A 17,232-nucleotide genomic window follows, 5' to 3' on the forward strand; every position below is an offset into this window, starting at 1 on the left:
TTAGAACTGGACATGGAACAACAGACTGGTTTCAAATAGGAAAAGGAGTATGTTAAGGCTGTATATTGTCACCCTGCTTATTTAACTTATGTGCAGAGTGCATCGTGTGTAATGCCAGGCTGGATGAAGCACAAGCTGGAATCAAGATTGCCAGGAGAAATATCAATAACTTCAAAAACGCAGATGACACCACCCTTATGGCAGAAAGTGAAGAACTAAAGAGCCTCTTGAAAGTGGAAGAAGAGAGTGAAAAAGTTGGCTTAAAACTCAACATTCAGAAAACTAAGATCATGGCATCCGGTCCCATCACTTCATGGCAAATAGATGGGGAAACAAAGGAAACAGTGAGAGACTTTATTTTGGGGGGCTCCAAAATCACTACAGATGGTGACTGCAGCTATGAAATTAAAAGATGCTTGCTGCTTGGAAGAAAAGGTATGACCAACCTAAACAGCATATTAAAAAGCAGAGACATTACTTTGCCAATAAAGCTCCATCTTGTCAAAGCTATGGTTTTTCTAGTAGTTATGTATGGATGTGAGAGTTGGACTATAAAGAAAGCTGAACGCTGAAGAACTGATGCTTTTGAACTGTGGTGTTGGAGAAGACTCTTCAGAGTCCCTTGGACTGCAAGGAGATCCACCCAGTCAATCCTAAAGGAAATCAGTCCTGAATATTCTTTGGAAGGACTGATGCTGAAGCTAAGACTTCAGTAGTTTGGCCACCTGATGCGAAGAACTGACTCATTGGAAAAGACCCTGACACTGGGAAAGACTGAGGGCAGGAGGAGAAGGGGACGACAGAGGATAAGATGGTTGGATGGCATCACCAACTCATGGACATGAGTTTGATCAAGCTCCAGTAAATGTGAAGGACAGGGAAGCTTGGCGTGCTGCAGTCCATGTGGTCTCAAGGAGTCGGACACAACTGAGTGACTGAACTGATTAACCATACTAACCAAGACCCGCCCTGCCTCCCACCTTCCTTCCCTCTTTTTCTTCCTTCCTTCCCTCCTTTTCTTCCTTCCTTCTCTCCTTTAATTCCTTCCTCCTTTCTCTCATTTCTTTCTTACAGCAAATATTTATGGATCTCCTACAATATTTTAAGTCACTGTCCCAGACACTGGAAAGGTGTCCGTGAATAAAACAGATCAAGAAGCTCCTCCCTAGGACTTCCCTGGTGATCCAGTGGTTAAGAATCTGCCTTGCAATGCAGGGGATCCCAGTGCAAGCCCTGGTCAGGGAACTACGATCCCACATCCTTCATCCTGTGGAGCAACTAAGCCTATATTCCACAACTAGAGAGTCCATGTGCCATAATGAAAGATCCCATGGGATGCAACTAAGACCAGTAAATAAACATTGAAATAAACATGCCACCAAATAAACATTGAAGTATTTTTTTTAATTTTAAAAAAGAAGAAGCTCCTTCCCAAGAGCTGGGGGAATGCATGGGGTGAGTGGGCATGCCAGTCCATCATTCTTTCATACAGAAATCTGCCACATTGGTATAACTTATTATTCTTTTCAGTTTTTCTAAATGCAGACCTTTTGGTAGAGATAAGATGGACAGATAAGGAGATGAAAGAGGAACTGGTAACAGTTCCTAACAATCTCTCCTGGAAAAAAATTCTCTGTTGGTTTATCAGGCTGGGCCTTGCTGTCTTCTAAATGTTGGAGCAAAGATGGGAATAAATGATCATTTTGTCCAGTGCTCCCCAGAATTTCCACCAAGTGGCCCTAGGGGCACAGCACCGTGAATCACAGTCCATGAAGGAGACAGATTTACCGTGAAGCTGCCAGATACAAGGGGCATTGTTTTGAATTATCTTCTGCAACTTAAACATTAATGTAATTTTTTGCTTGCTTTTTATAACATAGCTGTTTTGTTTTCATATAAAAATTATCCTCCCAAGACCATATATTAATTCCACTTACAGGGAATGCCCAGAATAGGTAAATCTATGGAGACAGAAAGTAAATTAGTCGTTGCCCAGAGCTCCCAGAGCTGGAGGACATGGAGGAGATGGCTGAAGGGTACAGGGTTTCTTTTTCTGGTGATGGAAATGATCTAAAATTGATTGTGTGATGGTCACACAACCCAGGAATATATTAAAATCATTGAATTGTATGCTTTAAATGGGTGGATTGTATGTGATATGAATTATATCACATGTGTGTGTGCTCAGTTGCTTCAGTTGCGTCCCATTCTTTGTGACACTATGGAGTGTTGCAAAGGCTCCCCTGTCCATGCAAGAGGAGGCAAGAGTACTGGAACGGGTTGCTGTGGAATCTTCAGAGAATCTTCCCAACCCAGGGCTCCAACCTGCGTCTCTTAGTCTCCTGCATTGGCAGGCAGGTTCTTTACCACTAGTGCCACCTGGGAAGCCCCTATATCTCATAAGATGGCTAAAAAATAAAAAATAGTCCCTCCCAAACTTCATGTAAAGATGGCATTCCAGGAAGATAAGTAGCTTGTAGCTTTTCACCATTGAGTAGGCCGTGGTTGAAAGTACCCATTTGAGAAGTCTGCCTGGTCCAACCCTGTCAGTTTACAGATTTATAGAAGCCTGAGGAGACACGACTTGCCCAAGAACCCGGGAGTAAGGAGCCAAGCCAGGTTTCTGGAGTCTGAGTCCAGGAGTACAGGGTAAACCTCCAAATGTACTTTGCACTGAACTTGGCATTCATTTTGTTTCCCTTCTCTACGTCATTTTCTTCCCGAGTCAGCTCAGCCACACGTTTCCTGGTCCATGTCATGAGCCCTCTTCTCTTGATTTCTCTGGCTTCCCACATCCTGGATGGCCCCCCAAATAAGTGGCTACACCTGCAGATCCCTCGCCCCTACCTCTCCCGGGGGCCGGGTGGGAGGCCGGGCAGAGGAGTGGAGGAGGGGCCCCCCATTCTTGCCTTGAGCCCCACTGAGCCAAAGGCCAGCTTTGCCTTAGGGGAAGCTGCGGGAGTCAGAGCCACTAACTGTTTAATCATGGAAGAACCAGCGGTATCTGGACGGAACCCCAGCCAGGACACTTTGATCCTAACCTGCCCGACATTGGGCAGGCTGTGAACGTGAGCGGCTCTGGTCAGACATGAAGAATCGTGTGCTGACCTGCAGTCCCTACGGACCGGCCGTCTCCAGAACGCCCCAGGCCCAAAGACTCCTCAGGTGTGTCTAGGTCATGGAATCTCCCCGCCAAGCTGACCCTTTCCATTGAGGGGCGGACTCAGAGGGTCTCTGTAACCTTGGGACCTCCTTCTGTATGGTTCTAAAAGTTTTTGCATCCATTCTTTTTTTATTATTATTATTAATGAATTTATTTATTTCTGGCCAAACTGGTTCCTCACTGCCGCCTAAGGGCTTCCTCTTGTGGCAAGCAGGGGCTGCTCTCCAGTTAAGGGCAGGGGCGTCTCTTGTTGTGGAGCACAAGCTTTAGGAGCCCAGGCTCCAAATAGTTGTGGTGCAGAGGCTTAGTTGCTCCTTCACATATAAAGGAAATCAGTCCTGAATATTCATGGGAAGGACTGATGCTGAAGCTCCACTACTTCAGCCACCTGATGTGAAGAGCTGACATTAGAAAAGACCTTGATGCTGGGAAAGATTGAAGGCAGGAGGAGAACTGGGTGGCATCACCAACTCAATGGACATGAGTTTGAGCATGCTCTGGGAGATGAAGGACAGGGAAGCCTGGAATGCTGCAGTCCCTGGAGTCGCAAAGAGCTGGACATGACTGAGTGACTGAACAACAACCACCTGTGGAATCTTCCCAGACCAGGGATTGAACCTGTGGCCCCTGTATGTGAAGGTGGATTCTTAACCACTGGACCACCAAGGGACCATACAAGGGAAGTCCCTTGTATCCATTCTTTCATGAGATCTTTAGAAAGGTTTTGTGAGGCGGGCAAAGCAGATATTATTGAGCTTTGTTTTTGTGGAAGATGTGGAAACCAAGGCATAAGAATGCTCATTATTTGCCCAGGTGGTTTTTAATGCCAACAAATGAAGGAGCTGGATTTGCTCCAGACTTCTGGGCCAGGCTATTTCTACCACACTCTGAGCCCAGATTAGCAGCAGTTTGCAAGGTGGCCCATGGCCTCAAAGGACGGCATGAGCATTAATCACCAAGCATCTGAAGACCACCTCCAGAAGAATTTCATTTGAAATCCATGCCCAGGGCTGAAATTAGATTGAAAAGATAAGAAACAGCACACAGCAGTCCTAAGTATACTCAGAAGTATTTCCTAATAACTAATTCTCCCCTCCCCTGTTTCATGAATGTGAGAGTTTGAGAAATTAGTGGTCACATGCAGAAATGACAATGTGAGGTATTTCACCAAGTAGGGGTTTAACCACCACTTGTCCAGCAGAGGAGCAACTGGCCCTGGAGATTAACCAAAAACTAGTCCTTTACAGGGGCTTCCCTGGTGGCTCAGACAGTAAAGAATCTGCCTGCAATGCAGGACACCTGGCTTTGATCCCTGGGTTGGGAAGATCCCCTGGAGGAGGGCATGGCAGCCCCCTCCAGTATTCTTGCCTGGACAGTCCCCATGGACAGAGGAGCCTGGCAGGCTACAGTCCATGGGGTCACAAACAGTTGGACACGTCTGAGCAACTAAGCACAGCACAGCACAGCACAGTCTTCACAGAAACGTGGGGCTCTGGAATTCTGGGACCAGGCTGTCACACTCTCCCTGCCAGGCAAGATCCCTCACCTTATGTCTGATCGGAGCTCCCATGTCTTACTGTCTTTTAATTAGATTTATAAGATTAAAAATTATCTGATTAGTCCAGAATTTTTAAAGCACTTAAAAAAAAAGCTTTAGAATTCATTTTCCTCCAAATAAATAAGAATTCATACATCCAAGAAAAGCAGAACTGGAAAAAAGGACCACCTTGGGAACTTCCCTGGTGATCCAGTGGTGAAGACTCCATGCTGCCAATTCAGGAGGCCCAGGTTCGATCCTGGCTGGGAAACTAGATCCCACATGTAGCAACCAAGAGTTCCCAGCCCACATCTAAGACTTGATGCAGCCAAATAAATAATAATAATAAAACAAATAAATATTTTTTAAAAAGAAACATCTTGGAGAGTGTGTTACCTTGAGCTCCATCCTTGAATAGTTCTGGTAGCCCTTCAAAATTTTTGAATTTTTCTGAAAACTGATTTAATTTCTCATTTCACTTACAGGTGAAACTGAATATAACAGTGGTAATTGTGCTTATATTTAATTGCATCTTATTGTGTACTCGTCTTTTTATTCTCCCAGTGGTCCCACGTGACAGGTCCCATGTGATAGAAAAGGAAGTTCAGACCCAGGACAGTTAGGCAGGCAGCTTGCTTGGAGCCGCCCAGAGAACGTGTGGAGGACAAGGGACTTCTGTCCAGGACTGTCTCTCTGCAAAGCCAACATTGGGCCAAGTCCTCAAAAACACAGATTTCTCACTAGACACAGACTCTAGAGGAATAAGACCTTAATGGAGACTTGATGTAGATTTGTTTTTCCACCCTCAAAAGGGCCAGCTTTTATAATACCTACTTTGAACACTGGAAAGGCACTGACCGGTGACCTTAGATAGGGTATGTGGCTTTCGGTGTTCTAGGGGAGGTGTTGGCAGTTTGTCAGTGGCTGAGATGAAAGTCAGACCAAGTTCCAAAAGTCACCTTGAAGCTGGGGCAGCAGAGGGTGAGGTGCCTCCATCCCTGACACAGAATCTCATTGTCACTTGGAATGACTTCTGTCTGGCAGTTGGCATTTGTGCAAGGAACTAGGCATTATAGAAGGTTAAGAACTCTGGAAGAATCTGCTCTGATGTCCTCATTTTTCAGATTTAAAAACTGGGAAATGGGTACTTCCCTGTGGGCCCAGTGGTTCAGAATCCTCTTGCCAATGCAAGGGACACAGGTTCCACCCCAACTCAGGGAAGATCCCACAAGCTGAGGGGCAGCTAAGCTGGTTTACCACAACTACTAAAGCCCATACCCCCCAGTCCACGCTCTGCAACAAGAGAAGCCATTGCAGTGAGAAGCCTGTGCCCTGCATCTAGAGAGTAGCCCCCACTGGCCACAACTAGAGAAAGCCCACACATGGCAACAAAGACCCAGAGCAGCCAAATAAATACACGCACACATAAGAAGAAAAAGGAATAGTTTTTTAAAACGTGGGAGATGGAGTGGCAAAGAAGGAAGAGGAGGAGGAGCAGGAGAAGAGAAGATGGTCCAGGGAAACTGGGGCCCCAGCAATACAGGCTAAAAGCACCTGCATGTAAGGAGAGGGTCAGTAATGGCAACCGTGGCTCTTTCATCCAACTACTGAATGAGAACTTACCACCTACCTGGCCCAGGGTACAGGATACATGCCTGAACGAAACAAAGACCTCTGCCCTCCTGGAGCTCACAGCCCAGTGGGTGAGCCAGACACTACAAAGTCATCACCACTAATGGTGGTCTTCAGAGTTTGTTGAACAACCTTGGAGTACAAAGCCTTTGATATGGTTCCTTCACTATATTTATTTATAAATTATATACATGTGCATCTACACTAGTCTATGGGCTTCCCAGGTGGCCCTAGTGGTTAAGAACCCACCCAGCAATGCAGGAGACATAGAGATGAGGATTTGATCCCTACCACCCTGGGCCACACATGTGGATCCTCTGGAGGAGGACATGGCAACCCCTGCAGTATTCTTGCCTGGAGAATCCCCTGGACAGAGGAGCCTGGTAGGCTACAGTCCATAGGGTCGCAAAGAGTTGGATATGACCGCACCAACTTAGCTACGCTATTCTATATTATGTATATTTAAGAAAGTGAAGTCCCTCAGTCATGTCCAACTCTTTGCAACCCTATGGACTGTAAGCCCACCAGGCTCCTCCATCCATGAGATTTTCCAGGCAAGAATACTGGAGTGGGTTGCCATTTCCTTCTCCAGGGGATCTTCCTGACCCAGGGAGCAAACTCGGGTGTCCTGCATTGCAGACAGACTCTTTACCATCTGGGCCACAGGGAAGCCCCATGCATATGTAAATCTACCGCCAAATAGAAAAATTTAAAGAATGAATTCAAATATAAACACAGAAGTTCTAATATTTTTTGGCCTCTTTCCAGTTGGATTGTATTAGAAATAGACTCGAAGCACTCAATGGAGAATTCTGGAACAGCCACCCTACAAGCTGGGGAAGTTAGGCATTCTGAGGTCAAATGTTGTTTTAGGTTTTTTTTTTTTACCCTGAGTTGCAGGCTTCTCTCATAATATCAGTACTCCATTCAACTTTTTAAAAAACTGTGGCAAAATATATATAACATAAAATTTACCATCTTAACCATTTTTAAGTGTACAGTTTGGTAGCATTAAGCACATTCACCCTGCTGTGCAACCATTACCCCCATCTGTCTCTAGAACATTCTCATCCCCCCAAAGTGAGACGCTATACCCATTAGACAGTAACTTCCCACCCCCCAGGGACCCTGGTACTTTCTGCCTCCATGAATTGACTACCATAGGTCAATAAGTATTTTTAAGCTCCTATGATGACTCAGGGTGGTGGTTTGGCACCTAGGAGTCAGTGGTGAGCAAAGCAAACCAGGTTTCCACTCTCCAACCTCCAGTAAAGTCTTCTTTAACCTAACCTGGTACTGCCTTGGGTCAGTGTCTTTGGTGTGGCAAGGAGTGTGTGTATCCACTAGAGTGGTAGGGCAGGTGAGCTCAGAAGAGGTGGGAGAGGTGAAGCTAGAATTGAGTGAGATGTGACCGCTGACCATCTGATAAAGGAGAAATACCTTCTCAAGGAATTCCTAAAAAATTGAGAGAGAGGTGGGGCTTCCTGCATTACGTAGGTTAAGGCTGTATTTATTTTAATCGAATGACATAGAAAAGGCGATCCCAGAAGGCTGGTGGACCTGGGAATATTAGTGTGTCATTTATTGTCAGTAACCTTCAAATGACTTGGGGCTAAGGCAACTTAGCCAGGGCTGGGGAGGATCAGGTTTCCATTACAGAGATGGAGATTCGCACGTGGACTCTTCTCCCAGGGTGAAGCTTGGCCAAGTGGCGGAAAGCCTCCCACACTCTGCCCTTCTGCCTGCCTTTACCTTAGGATAAAATTATACAGTTCCAATTACAGGACTGGTCAAAAATCAATACAAAAGGTGGGAGAGAACAGATCATTTTTCTTATGGAAGTAACTGCTCTCATTAATTTTTCATTAGTGCTGCCTTCGCTCTGCTATCCATCACTGGCGGAGCCGTAGCCTGCCTTTCAGCCAGTGTGCATGATTCTTGGATTCAGGAGATAGTGGTTGATAAAACCTGCAGGCTCCTGCCAGGATTGCTGCCTGTGGAACTGGTTTAGGTGACTGTTCTAAGACCATTTTGCTGGTTGCAACGTGCTTAAAAATAGCAGGTTTCCACTCACCAAAACTCTGTCCTAACTTCATCGTGGACATGCTAACTGTAGAATAAGGTCCTGCTTCTGTTAGATTTATTTGGGGGGGGTGTATATAAATCAGTTTCTTGGTGGGCACTTTGGGCATTAATGGATGTGATAGGTCCATTTGGCTGGTGCATTTGGCTAAGGGCTGCCTTGGGGGCCTGGAGTCTTGGGTGGGGAGGAAGAAGGGGCAGGGTCTCAGGTCTTTGCACATGGGCGTCCCTGATTTTATTCTTTTTTTTTTAAAATAGAGATAGGCAGCTTTATTTTTTTAAATATTTATTTATTTGTCTGCATCACGTCTTAATTGCATCATGCAGCCTTTTTTATGGTGGTACCAGAGCTCTCCAGTTGTGTTGCATGGGTTCCAGATGCGTGGGCTTAGTAGCCCTGTGAGAAGTGGGATCTTAGTTCCTCCACCAGGGATCAAACTGGCATCCCCTGCATTGCAAGATGGATTCTTAACCACTGGACCATTAGGGAAGTCCCATTATTTTATTCTTAAACTCCTTCCTCAGTTTCCCCATCCTCAGCCTGCCCCATCCTCTCAGAAGTTTAAAGAAACGGCAGCCCACTCCAGTATTCTTGCCTGGGAAATCCCCTTGGACAGAGGAACCTGGTGGGCAACAGTCCACGGAGTTGCCAAGAGCTGCACCCGACTGAGCGACTGAGCACACATGAAGACTTTGCAACCCAAAACTTCAGCAGAATTTTTCGACTAGTCACTCTTATCCCCTCCCTCCTCTTAATGCTTTTCATACTATAGGTGTTGTCTATTCCCGTGGGCCTCCCCTAACCAACCTTGTGTTACCTGAGGATGGGGCAGTGGCTTTTTATTTTTGGATCTTCGGTACCTAAAAGCACGTGGTCAATGGGAGGTGATTAATTAATGTCTATTAAATGAAGGAAACGACCAGAAATCCTTGCTTTGCGTAAGCCGGGTTCAGAGCCCTCATTAGCTGCGGAGACGAGACTGACAATACTCCTCCAGTTGCCTCTTATCCTATTGATGCTGAAAGAACTAAGTGCTAATCCCAGCTGTGTGGGTAATCAGCTGTGGGACCATGAATAAAACTCACAGGGTCCTTATCTATAAAGAGGGGATTCTCTTCCGGCCCTCATGTCCTTAACCCCAAGAACCTCTGAGCTTGGAAAAGAATTCTCCCCTGCTCAACCCTCCAGCTGAAATGACACATGAGCCTTGGATGCCAGCCCCCCAGCTGGCCCTTGCCCAGGCCCTGAGCTCACTGGTCCTCTTTCTCAGGACTTAGAGGCTTGTCTGGAGCTAAGCCTGCATCTCTGGTTTCAAACCAAGCCCTTCAGCCTGCTCCCTGGCTTTGGTTCATCAATTAGCTCTGGACATTTTCCTATTGGCCTTACCACCCCTTATGCACCTGATCTAGTCTGATCTCAGAAGCTAAGCAGGGTCGGGCCTGGTTAGAACTTGGATGGGAGATCACCTGGGACTATCAAGTGCTGTACTCTAGGCTTAAAAATAATAAAAATGATAATAAAGTAAAGTTTAATTAGATATGACTACATTTGGGATGACCACCTTCATAGGAAACATTTTTATTACCCCAGAAATTTCCTTTGAGCCCCCATCCCCTTGCCTCCACCCTAGCTCAAGTCATTACTATTCTAACTTCCATCACTGGAAACTAGCTTGGCCAGTTTTGGAGCTTCACATACATGGATCCATACAGTATGGATTCCTTTGGTTGCTCAATTTTTCACTCAACATAACTTTTTTGCCATCCATTTGTGTTCTTGCATGTACTTGTAGTTCGTTCTTTTTGATTACTATATTTTGTTGTTGGAATAAGCTAAAATTTGTTTACCAAGTTTCTCATTAGAAGACATTTGGATTGTTTCTGGCTCTGGCCCTTTTGTGTTTCTAACTTTCATGTTTAGCCGTTTCCCTTAATTTCTCAATATGACAAAATCATTAAAAAAAATTCACCATCACTACCTAACCTTGTGAACTTGAGTGGGTTTCTTAGGTTCTCTTAGCTACAGTTGCCTTATGTATAAAATGGGATAATAATAGTATCTTTGAAAAATATTTTTTCAGGTATTGTTTTGGGCAATACTATTTTTTTTCATAGGACTTCTCAGGTGGCTCAGATGGTAAAGAATCTGCCTGCAATTCGGGAAACCCAGGTTCTATCCTTTGGTCAGGAAGATTCCCTGGAAAAGGGAATGGCAACCCACTCCAGTATTCTTGCCTGGAGAATCCCATGGACAGGGGAGCCTGGCGGGCCACAGTCCATAGGGTTGCAAAGAGTTGGACATGATGGTTTTTTTTTTTCTTTCAAGGGTAAATTTTTTACTTTTGAGGAACTTCATATGCATATTTTCAAAGAAAGTCACATAAGAAAGGAAAAGATGTTATCCTCCCCTCATCCTAGAAACAAATAAGAAAGGCATAAAGTTTATTTACAGTCATGACACTGGGAAGTTGAGTACCAGCATCTAAGATGAAGAAGAAAGGAGGGAAAAGCACTTACTATATATTTCAGATTTCATTGGTTAGGGGGTCTTCCTTTGTGGTATTAATATTTCTTCTTTCAGTTCATATTACCAAAAGAGCAAAAACAAGGAAAATATATTTCATATATTCCTATGAATGTATACCCAAGTTACAATGATTAGGTTTATATATTGAGGCACTTAGGGTATCGCCTGGAATGTAATAAACTCTGTATAAGTGTTTGCTGTTATTTACATTATTACTGAACTGTTGTGAGGATTAAATGGGTCATATTCTGCTCAGAACAACACATTTGTGATGCGAGATTTATGCAAAGAACATGGATTTTGAGCCTCATCTTTATCATTTACATCCCTTTTCCTAAGTAAGCTCACTTGTAACCCTGGTATTAATTTTTTCTCACTGCGAGAATATGAAGTGATATGAGTAGATATGGCTTTCAAGTATTCCAACTGAAAAAATAGCAGCACTTGAACTCGCTGAGCCCGTACCTTAGGAATTGCTGGGATAGAAAATATTTCTTATAATTCTTGGTCTACAGAATGTAGGAAACAATAACTATATCAAATGGTTCACATTCTGGCATGCCATGTTAATACAGTAAAAAGTTCCAAAAGGAAAAAGACCTCTGGGTATCACTCTGCCATTTCCTTCTGGTTGCTCCCTGAGCTCCCTTTTCCTTCACAAGTTCTTAAAAAGAATAATGGACAATCACTGTCTTTCCCTCCCTGCCTCTGAGTCCTTTCTCAGCCTGCTGTGGTCTAGTTTCAGGGCCCAGAACTTCACGATGGATTTCTCTAGGGTCAGCCGTGGTCTTGCAGTTACCATACCTGCCAGGCCTTGCTCCGACACTGGACACATTCATTCTGTTCTTTGAAACTCTTTCTTCACCCCAGTTTCCCACCCCATCTCACACTGTTTCTCATCTTCCCTCTTGGCTGTTTCTTTTTTTTTTAGTTGTTTTAATTGGAGGAGAATTGCTTTACAACGTCGTGTTGGTTTCTGCTTACAACAATGTGAATCAGCTGCATGTGTACAAATATCCCCTACCTCTTGAGCCTTCTTCCCACCCCACACCCCCGTCTCACCCCTCTAGGTCATCACACAACAGGGAGTTGAGTTCCCTGCGCTCTATAACATTTTTCTACTAGCTTTCTCTCTTACACATGGTACTGTATATATGTGAATGCGACTCTCTCAATTCATCCCGCCCTCTCCTTCCCCCATTGTGTCCACAGGTCTCTTCTCTACGTTTGTATTCCTTCGGCTTTCCTTCTGAGTCTCCAAATACCCCTAAATGTTGATGGCCTCTCTATAATGTGATGACCACATCCCATCTACAGGCCCTCCCTGGGCTTCGTGGGCAGTTTCTTGTGAGTCACGCCTCCAAAGCCACGTGTTCAAGCTCAGCTCTTCCCCCCAGGACTGACCCCCCTATCCCTGAGTCTGGACCTCTGGTTGCCCTCAGGCACCTCCCCATCACATGCTCAAAACCAAACCCTGTTTAGAATCCCCTTTACCTGCCCTACGAATACAAGCTTCTGCTTGGCCTCCATTCCATCTTTCTCTTCAGGGCTCCCCAATCCTTAAGAACCTGAGTTAGAAACTTCACAATTATCCTTGATTCTTTTCTCTCCTTCACCACCCACATCTAATTGCTCATCAAGTTCTGTTGTTTCTGCCTTGGAAATATCTCTTGAATTTACCCCCTCTTCTACCTTCCAATTGCTTTCATTTATCAGAGCTCCATGAGACAGCTGGAATAATCTCCTGATTTATTTCTCGGTCTCTGCCTGATCTACTTCCTTCTCCATTTTGTCACCAAAAGAAAAAAAAAAAAGTATTTCTTAAAAACAAGTCTAGTTGCATCACTCTTAGGATTTAAAATGTCACTGATTCCTTGTTGCCTGTGGCTGGTTCCCACACAGGGCGCCGGGCCCCAAGGTCACCCGGAGGTAGATTCCCGGGGCCCCACCCCAGGAATTCTGAGTCATTAGGTGGGGCCTGGCTATCTACAGTAAAATGTGCTCTGATCCTAGCTTCCCCAGGCCGCTCTAGAAGCTCTCTTTCCTGCCCCTGCTTCTGCCCCCCGGGAAATGCTATTCTTAGAACACTGGCATCTTGCTTGTTCGAGCCTCTGTGCTTTGCAAACTCTCTGTCACTCACTGCCTGGAAGATGCTCTGCTTCCCACTCCTGCTCCCCCTGTCTTTCTGGTGGGATCACCAAGCTGCCACAAAGTCTTCTCAGGCTTCCCTGGGGTGAATGAGTTGTCCCCTCTTCTGTGTCCCCCAGGGCAGTCTGCACGAGCCCTCGTCAGGGCATCTATTAACTCTGCTGCTGTATGATCAGCCTCCTGCCTGTCTAGCTGGGCGCATCTCCTAAAAGGCAGGACACCGTCTCCTTCTGCCTGCATCCTTGTTGCCTCGCCCCGTGCCTGGCACACCAGCCCCTGTTCTGACTTAGTGTCCATCAAGTAAGAGAAGGAACCTCCCTTCCTCCCCTTTTCTTATTTCAAGCACTGCTTGTCAGATGATGCCATCGGCAGTGCTAATAGTTAGAAAAAGCCCAGTGTGAGTCTGTAAGTGTTGCTCTGGTTAGGACTCCCAGTTTTTCCGAGTCCGTTTTGGTACATTTTATTTCACTTCTTACTTTTCTTTCAGCAGCAGAAAATTAAGGAGAGATTGAGGAGGAGCAGCAGGAAAGAGACTGCAGAACCTCCCACGTGAGGCTTCTCAAGTCTGCCACCCGCCAAGGTTGTTGGACTTGGGTGTTGTGAGGCACTCCCCCTCCCCACGATTTCACTGGCAAGAACCACCTTAACTGTCTGAAAAGCCCCACTGAGGTGGCTTCCACGGTTCCTGGGACGTATCATTTATTTCTTTGGCCAACAGGGCACTGCTTTCTGTGGCCTGGGGAGAGCAGGGGCAGTAGCAGGGTCCGCATCCTGCTCAGTGACATCTAAGGTGACGTCTAGGGAAAGACAGCTGATCCGCAGAACACCGATTAGTAGATGGGCGTTCTCCTGGAGAGGAAACTTTGATGGTGCTTCAGTGGGACAAGGACATCTGTGACTTGAAGGAAAACGGACAGGCCATGTTGCAGCCAAACAGAAATGAGTGAACAGCCTTTGGCACATAGCCAAACAGGCTTCCAAGAGTTAAACAATCTTGGTTATTCTTTAGCTGTTACTACTAACAAACAAATGGGCTTCCCTGGTAGCTCAGATGGTAAAGAATCTGGCTGCCATGCAGGAGACCCCAGTTCGATTCCTGGGTCGGGAAGATCCCCTGGAGTGGGCACCACTCCAGTATTCTAGGGCTTCCCTGATGGCTCAAACAGTAAAGAATCTGCCTGCAATGCAGAAGACCCTTGTTTGATTCCTGGATCAATAAGATTCCTTGGAGGAGGGCATGGCAACCCACTCCTGTATTCTTGCCTAGAGAATCCCCATGGGCAGTGGAGCTTGGTGGGCTGCAGTCCATGGGACTGCAGAGTCAGACACGACTGAGCAACTAAACACACGTGCATGCACTAACATATACTTGGAGCTGGCCTTGTCCTTCACCAAGCTAATTACTCTCTGACTCCATATAGATTATACTCAGCACCTGGCCTTCTTCTCCCCCTACACTCTCTTGTAGCATCCTGCATTTCAGAAAGAAGGTCATGGGCTGATAACTTCAGGGACACCAGACCCGATTGCTGAGTTGCCTGAGCCAGCTGTGGCTGTTTTGAAAATTGGCAGGAGAAAAACAAAAAAGCAAGACCTTCATGAGGATGTAAAACCCCTCCCTATTCCTGAGAAAGTGGGGCATACTTCTTGAGGCGCTAGCCCGCTGCGTTTCCCTTTTGCCTGGCAAAAAAACAAATTCTGTGTCCATACTTCCATTGGGCGGCCATCAGTGGACGGGGAGCCACGATTTTGGCAATAGCCACGCTCACAGAATTCTCACAACTAAGACTAAGCTTCCTGGAGACAGACAAAGGATTGCCAAGGCACCCGTGGGGCAGGGATGAAGGAGAGACACCAATCCCATGCAGTTTCACTGGACTAATGGCAAGTTCTTCATTTGGTTACAGGATTCCCGGCCTGTTGGAGATCAAGATCAGAGTGGGTGTCTGTTTCTGCATGCGAGATATGGCATCAATGGTACGTTTCTTGAGAGCTATGTAGGAGTATGTTCTTTTTCTTAGGAGATACCATGCTGAAGTACTTAGGGGTGGATTGACATGATGGTTGCAATTTATCTTCAAATGGTTCATCAGAAACCACACACACAGTGAGACAAGTGGGAAGGGCAGATGTGGTGAAGAGTTAACAACCGCTGAATCTAACTGAGGAGTGTGGGGTATTACTTGTACTATTGCTTCAACTTTTCTGTAGGTTTGAATATTTTCAGATGAAAGCTGAGGCAAGGGTGGGTTAACACTGAAATAAGGGCTAATTTGGCTAATTTCAAGAACTGTTTTTGCTGTATTATAAGCCTAAAAATGAAAAGCTCCAGTGGAGAGTAGGCAAGTTAAGGCAAACCATTATTACCTCTCTCCTTAGCTGTGGAAAGCCAGTAAGCCACCAAATAAAACAAAGGCTATTTTGTGTGGTAGATGAACTCATTTATCAGCGCATTCAGACTGGAGAGGCAGAGGGAAAGATCAGACTGTTTAGTCTCTTTCCTCCACCCCTATTGCATCGCTCTATTTAACCCTATAGTTACTTCCTGATACTTAAGAGAAGGCAGCCCAACCTCAAGCTAATGCAGCCAGTGTTCCAGCATGTTGCCACACATAAAGCATCTTTGAAATACAAGCCCTAATTATTTTTGACTTTCTGGCAAATGCTCTTAGTTTAAAAGAAATACAGAATTTAACAATCTATTTTAAAAAGTTAATTTTGAAAGTCAGATGGTTTGTCAAAAAAAGGAGTGTTTTTCAAAAAATTTATTATAATTCACTTAGAGAGGAACAAAATATAATTTATTTTTTAATCTAAAAGTACTGCTGGGAAGTGTTTGGGTTGCAAACGTGTAATTTGGAGGGTAATTCAACCTGTTAGAGATACTTTCAGGGGCCCAGGAAATTTTCACACAAGCCTCGTCCAACCTGTTTATCAATCTGGTGAGCCTCCCAGAACCCCACAGAGTCTGTGGAACCTGGGTGTGACAGGTGGCCAGACCTGGCTGGAATGTGGGCTCCGTCATCCATTTATTCTTTGGCTCATCCCTGGTACCGACTATCTGGCTGGAGTTTCTTTTCCTCGGAGTTCACTGAGCTTCTTGGGTCTGTGGGTTGACAGTCATCTTCAGACTTGGAAAATATTTAACCATTATCTTCAAGTATTTTTCTGTTTCTCTCCCCATACTCCTGAATAGAGACTCCAGTTGCATTTCTAGTAGGCTGGCTGAAGTTGCCCCACAGCTCAGCAATGCCCTGTTCATTTTGTTTCAGCCTTGTAAGAAAACTATGTTTCATTTTAGATAGTATCTATTGCTCTATCTTCAAGTTCACTAATTTTTTCTTCTCTAGTGTGTAATCTGCTATTAATTCTATCAGGTCTGTTTTTCAGGCATGATAACATTTCTTTCTGGAAATCTGACTTTGTTCTTTTTTATGTTTCCCATGTCACCAGTTAATATGTTCAGTTTTCACTTTAGTTTCTTGGACATATGGAATATAGTTTAATGTCCTTTTCAGGGAAGGAAATAGCAACCTACTTCAGTATTCTTGCCTGGGAAATCCCATGGACAGAGGAATCTGGCGGGCTACAATTCATGGGGTCAAAAAAAGTCAGACACAACTTAGTGACCAAACAACAATGTCTTTGTCAACTAATTCTATCATCTTTATCATTTCTTGGTTGGTTTAGATAGATTGATTTTTCTTCTTACCATGAGTTGAATTTTCCTGCTTCTTTGCATGCCTGGTAATTTTTTATTAGATGCCAGACATTGTGAATTTTACCTTGTTGAGTGCTGGATATATTTGTATTCCTATAAATATTCTTGAACTTGTTTTAGCATTGAGGTTGAGTTACTCGGAAATAGTTTGATCCCTTTGGGGTTTGGTTTTAAGCTTTGCTAGGTGAGATCAGAGCTATGTTTAGTTTATGGCTAATTTTTTCCTACCACTAAGGCATTCTAATATTCTAGCCAATATGCCATTAATTACGAGGTTTTCCACACTGACTGGTGGGAATAGGAACTTTGGTTGGCTCTGCATCTGCAATAGTTTTTCTAATCCTTCTACATGGTCTTTACTTAGCCTTGGGCAGTTTCCTCAGCCACAGGCACTGATCAGTACTCAGCTGAAGACCCTCTTC

At 44.9% G+C, this 17,232-nt stretch overlaps 1 protein-coding gene across 4 annotated transcripts in view; it reads left to right on the forward strand.

Moving 5' to 3' along the window:
- The window catches only part of TAF4B (TATA-box binding protein associated factor 4b), a 186,594-nt gene that overhangs the window by 138,981 nt on the left and 30,381 nt on the right, over positions 1 to 17,232 (forward strand). For all 4 annotated transcript variants that reach the window (XM_044934732.2, XM_044934734.2, XM_044934733.2 and 1 more), the window contains exon 15: positions 14,997 to 15,066. In XM_044934732.2, the coding sequence (XP_044790667.2) occupies positions 14,997 to 15,066 (70 nt within the window). The remainder of the gene's footprint in view (positions 1 to 14,996; positions 15,067 to 17,232) is intronic.

Source organism: Bubalus bubalis, chromosome 22, assembly GCF_019923935.1.
Source record: "Bubalus bubalis isolate 160015118507 breed Murrah chromosome 22, NDDB_SH_1, whole genome shotgun sequence".
Taxonomy (NCBI): Eukaryota; Metazoa; Chordata; class Mammalia; order Artiodactyla; family Bovidae; genus Bubalus; species Bubalus bubalis.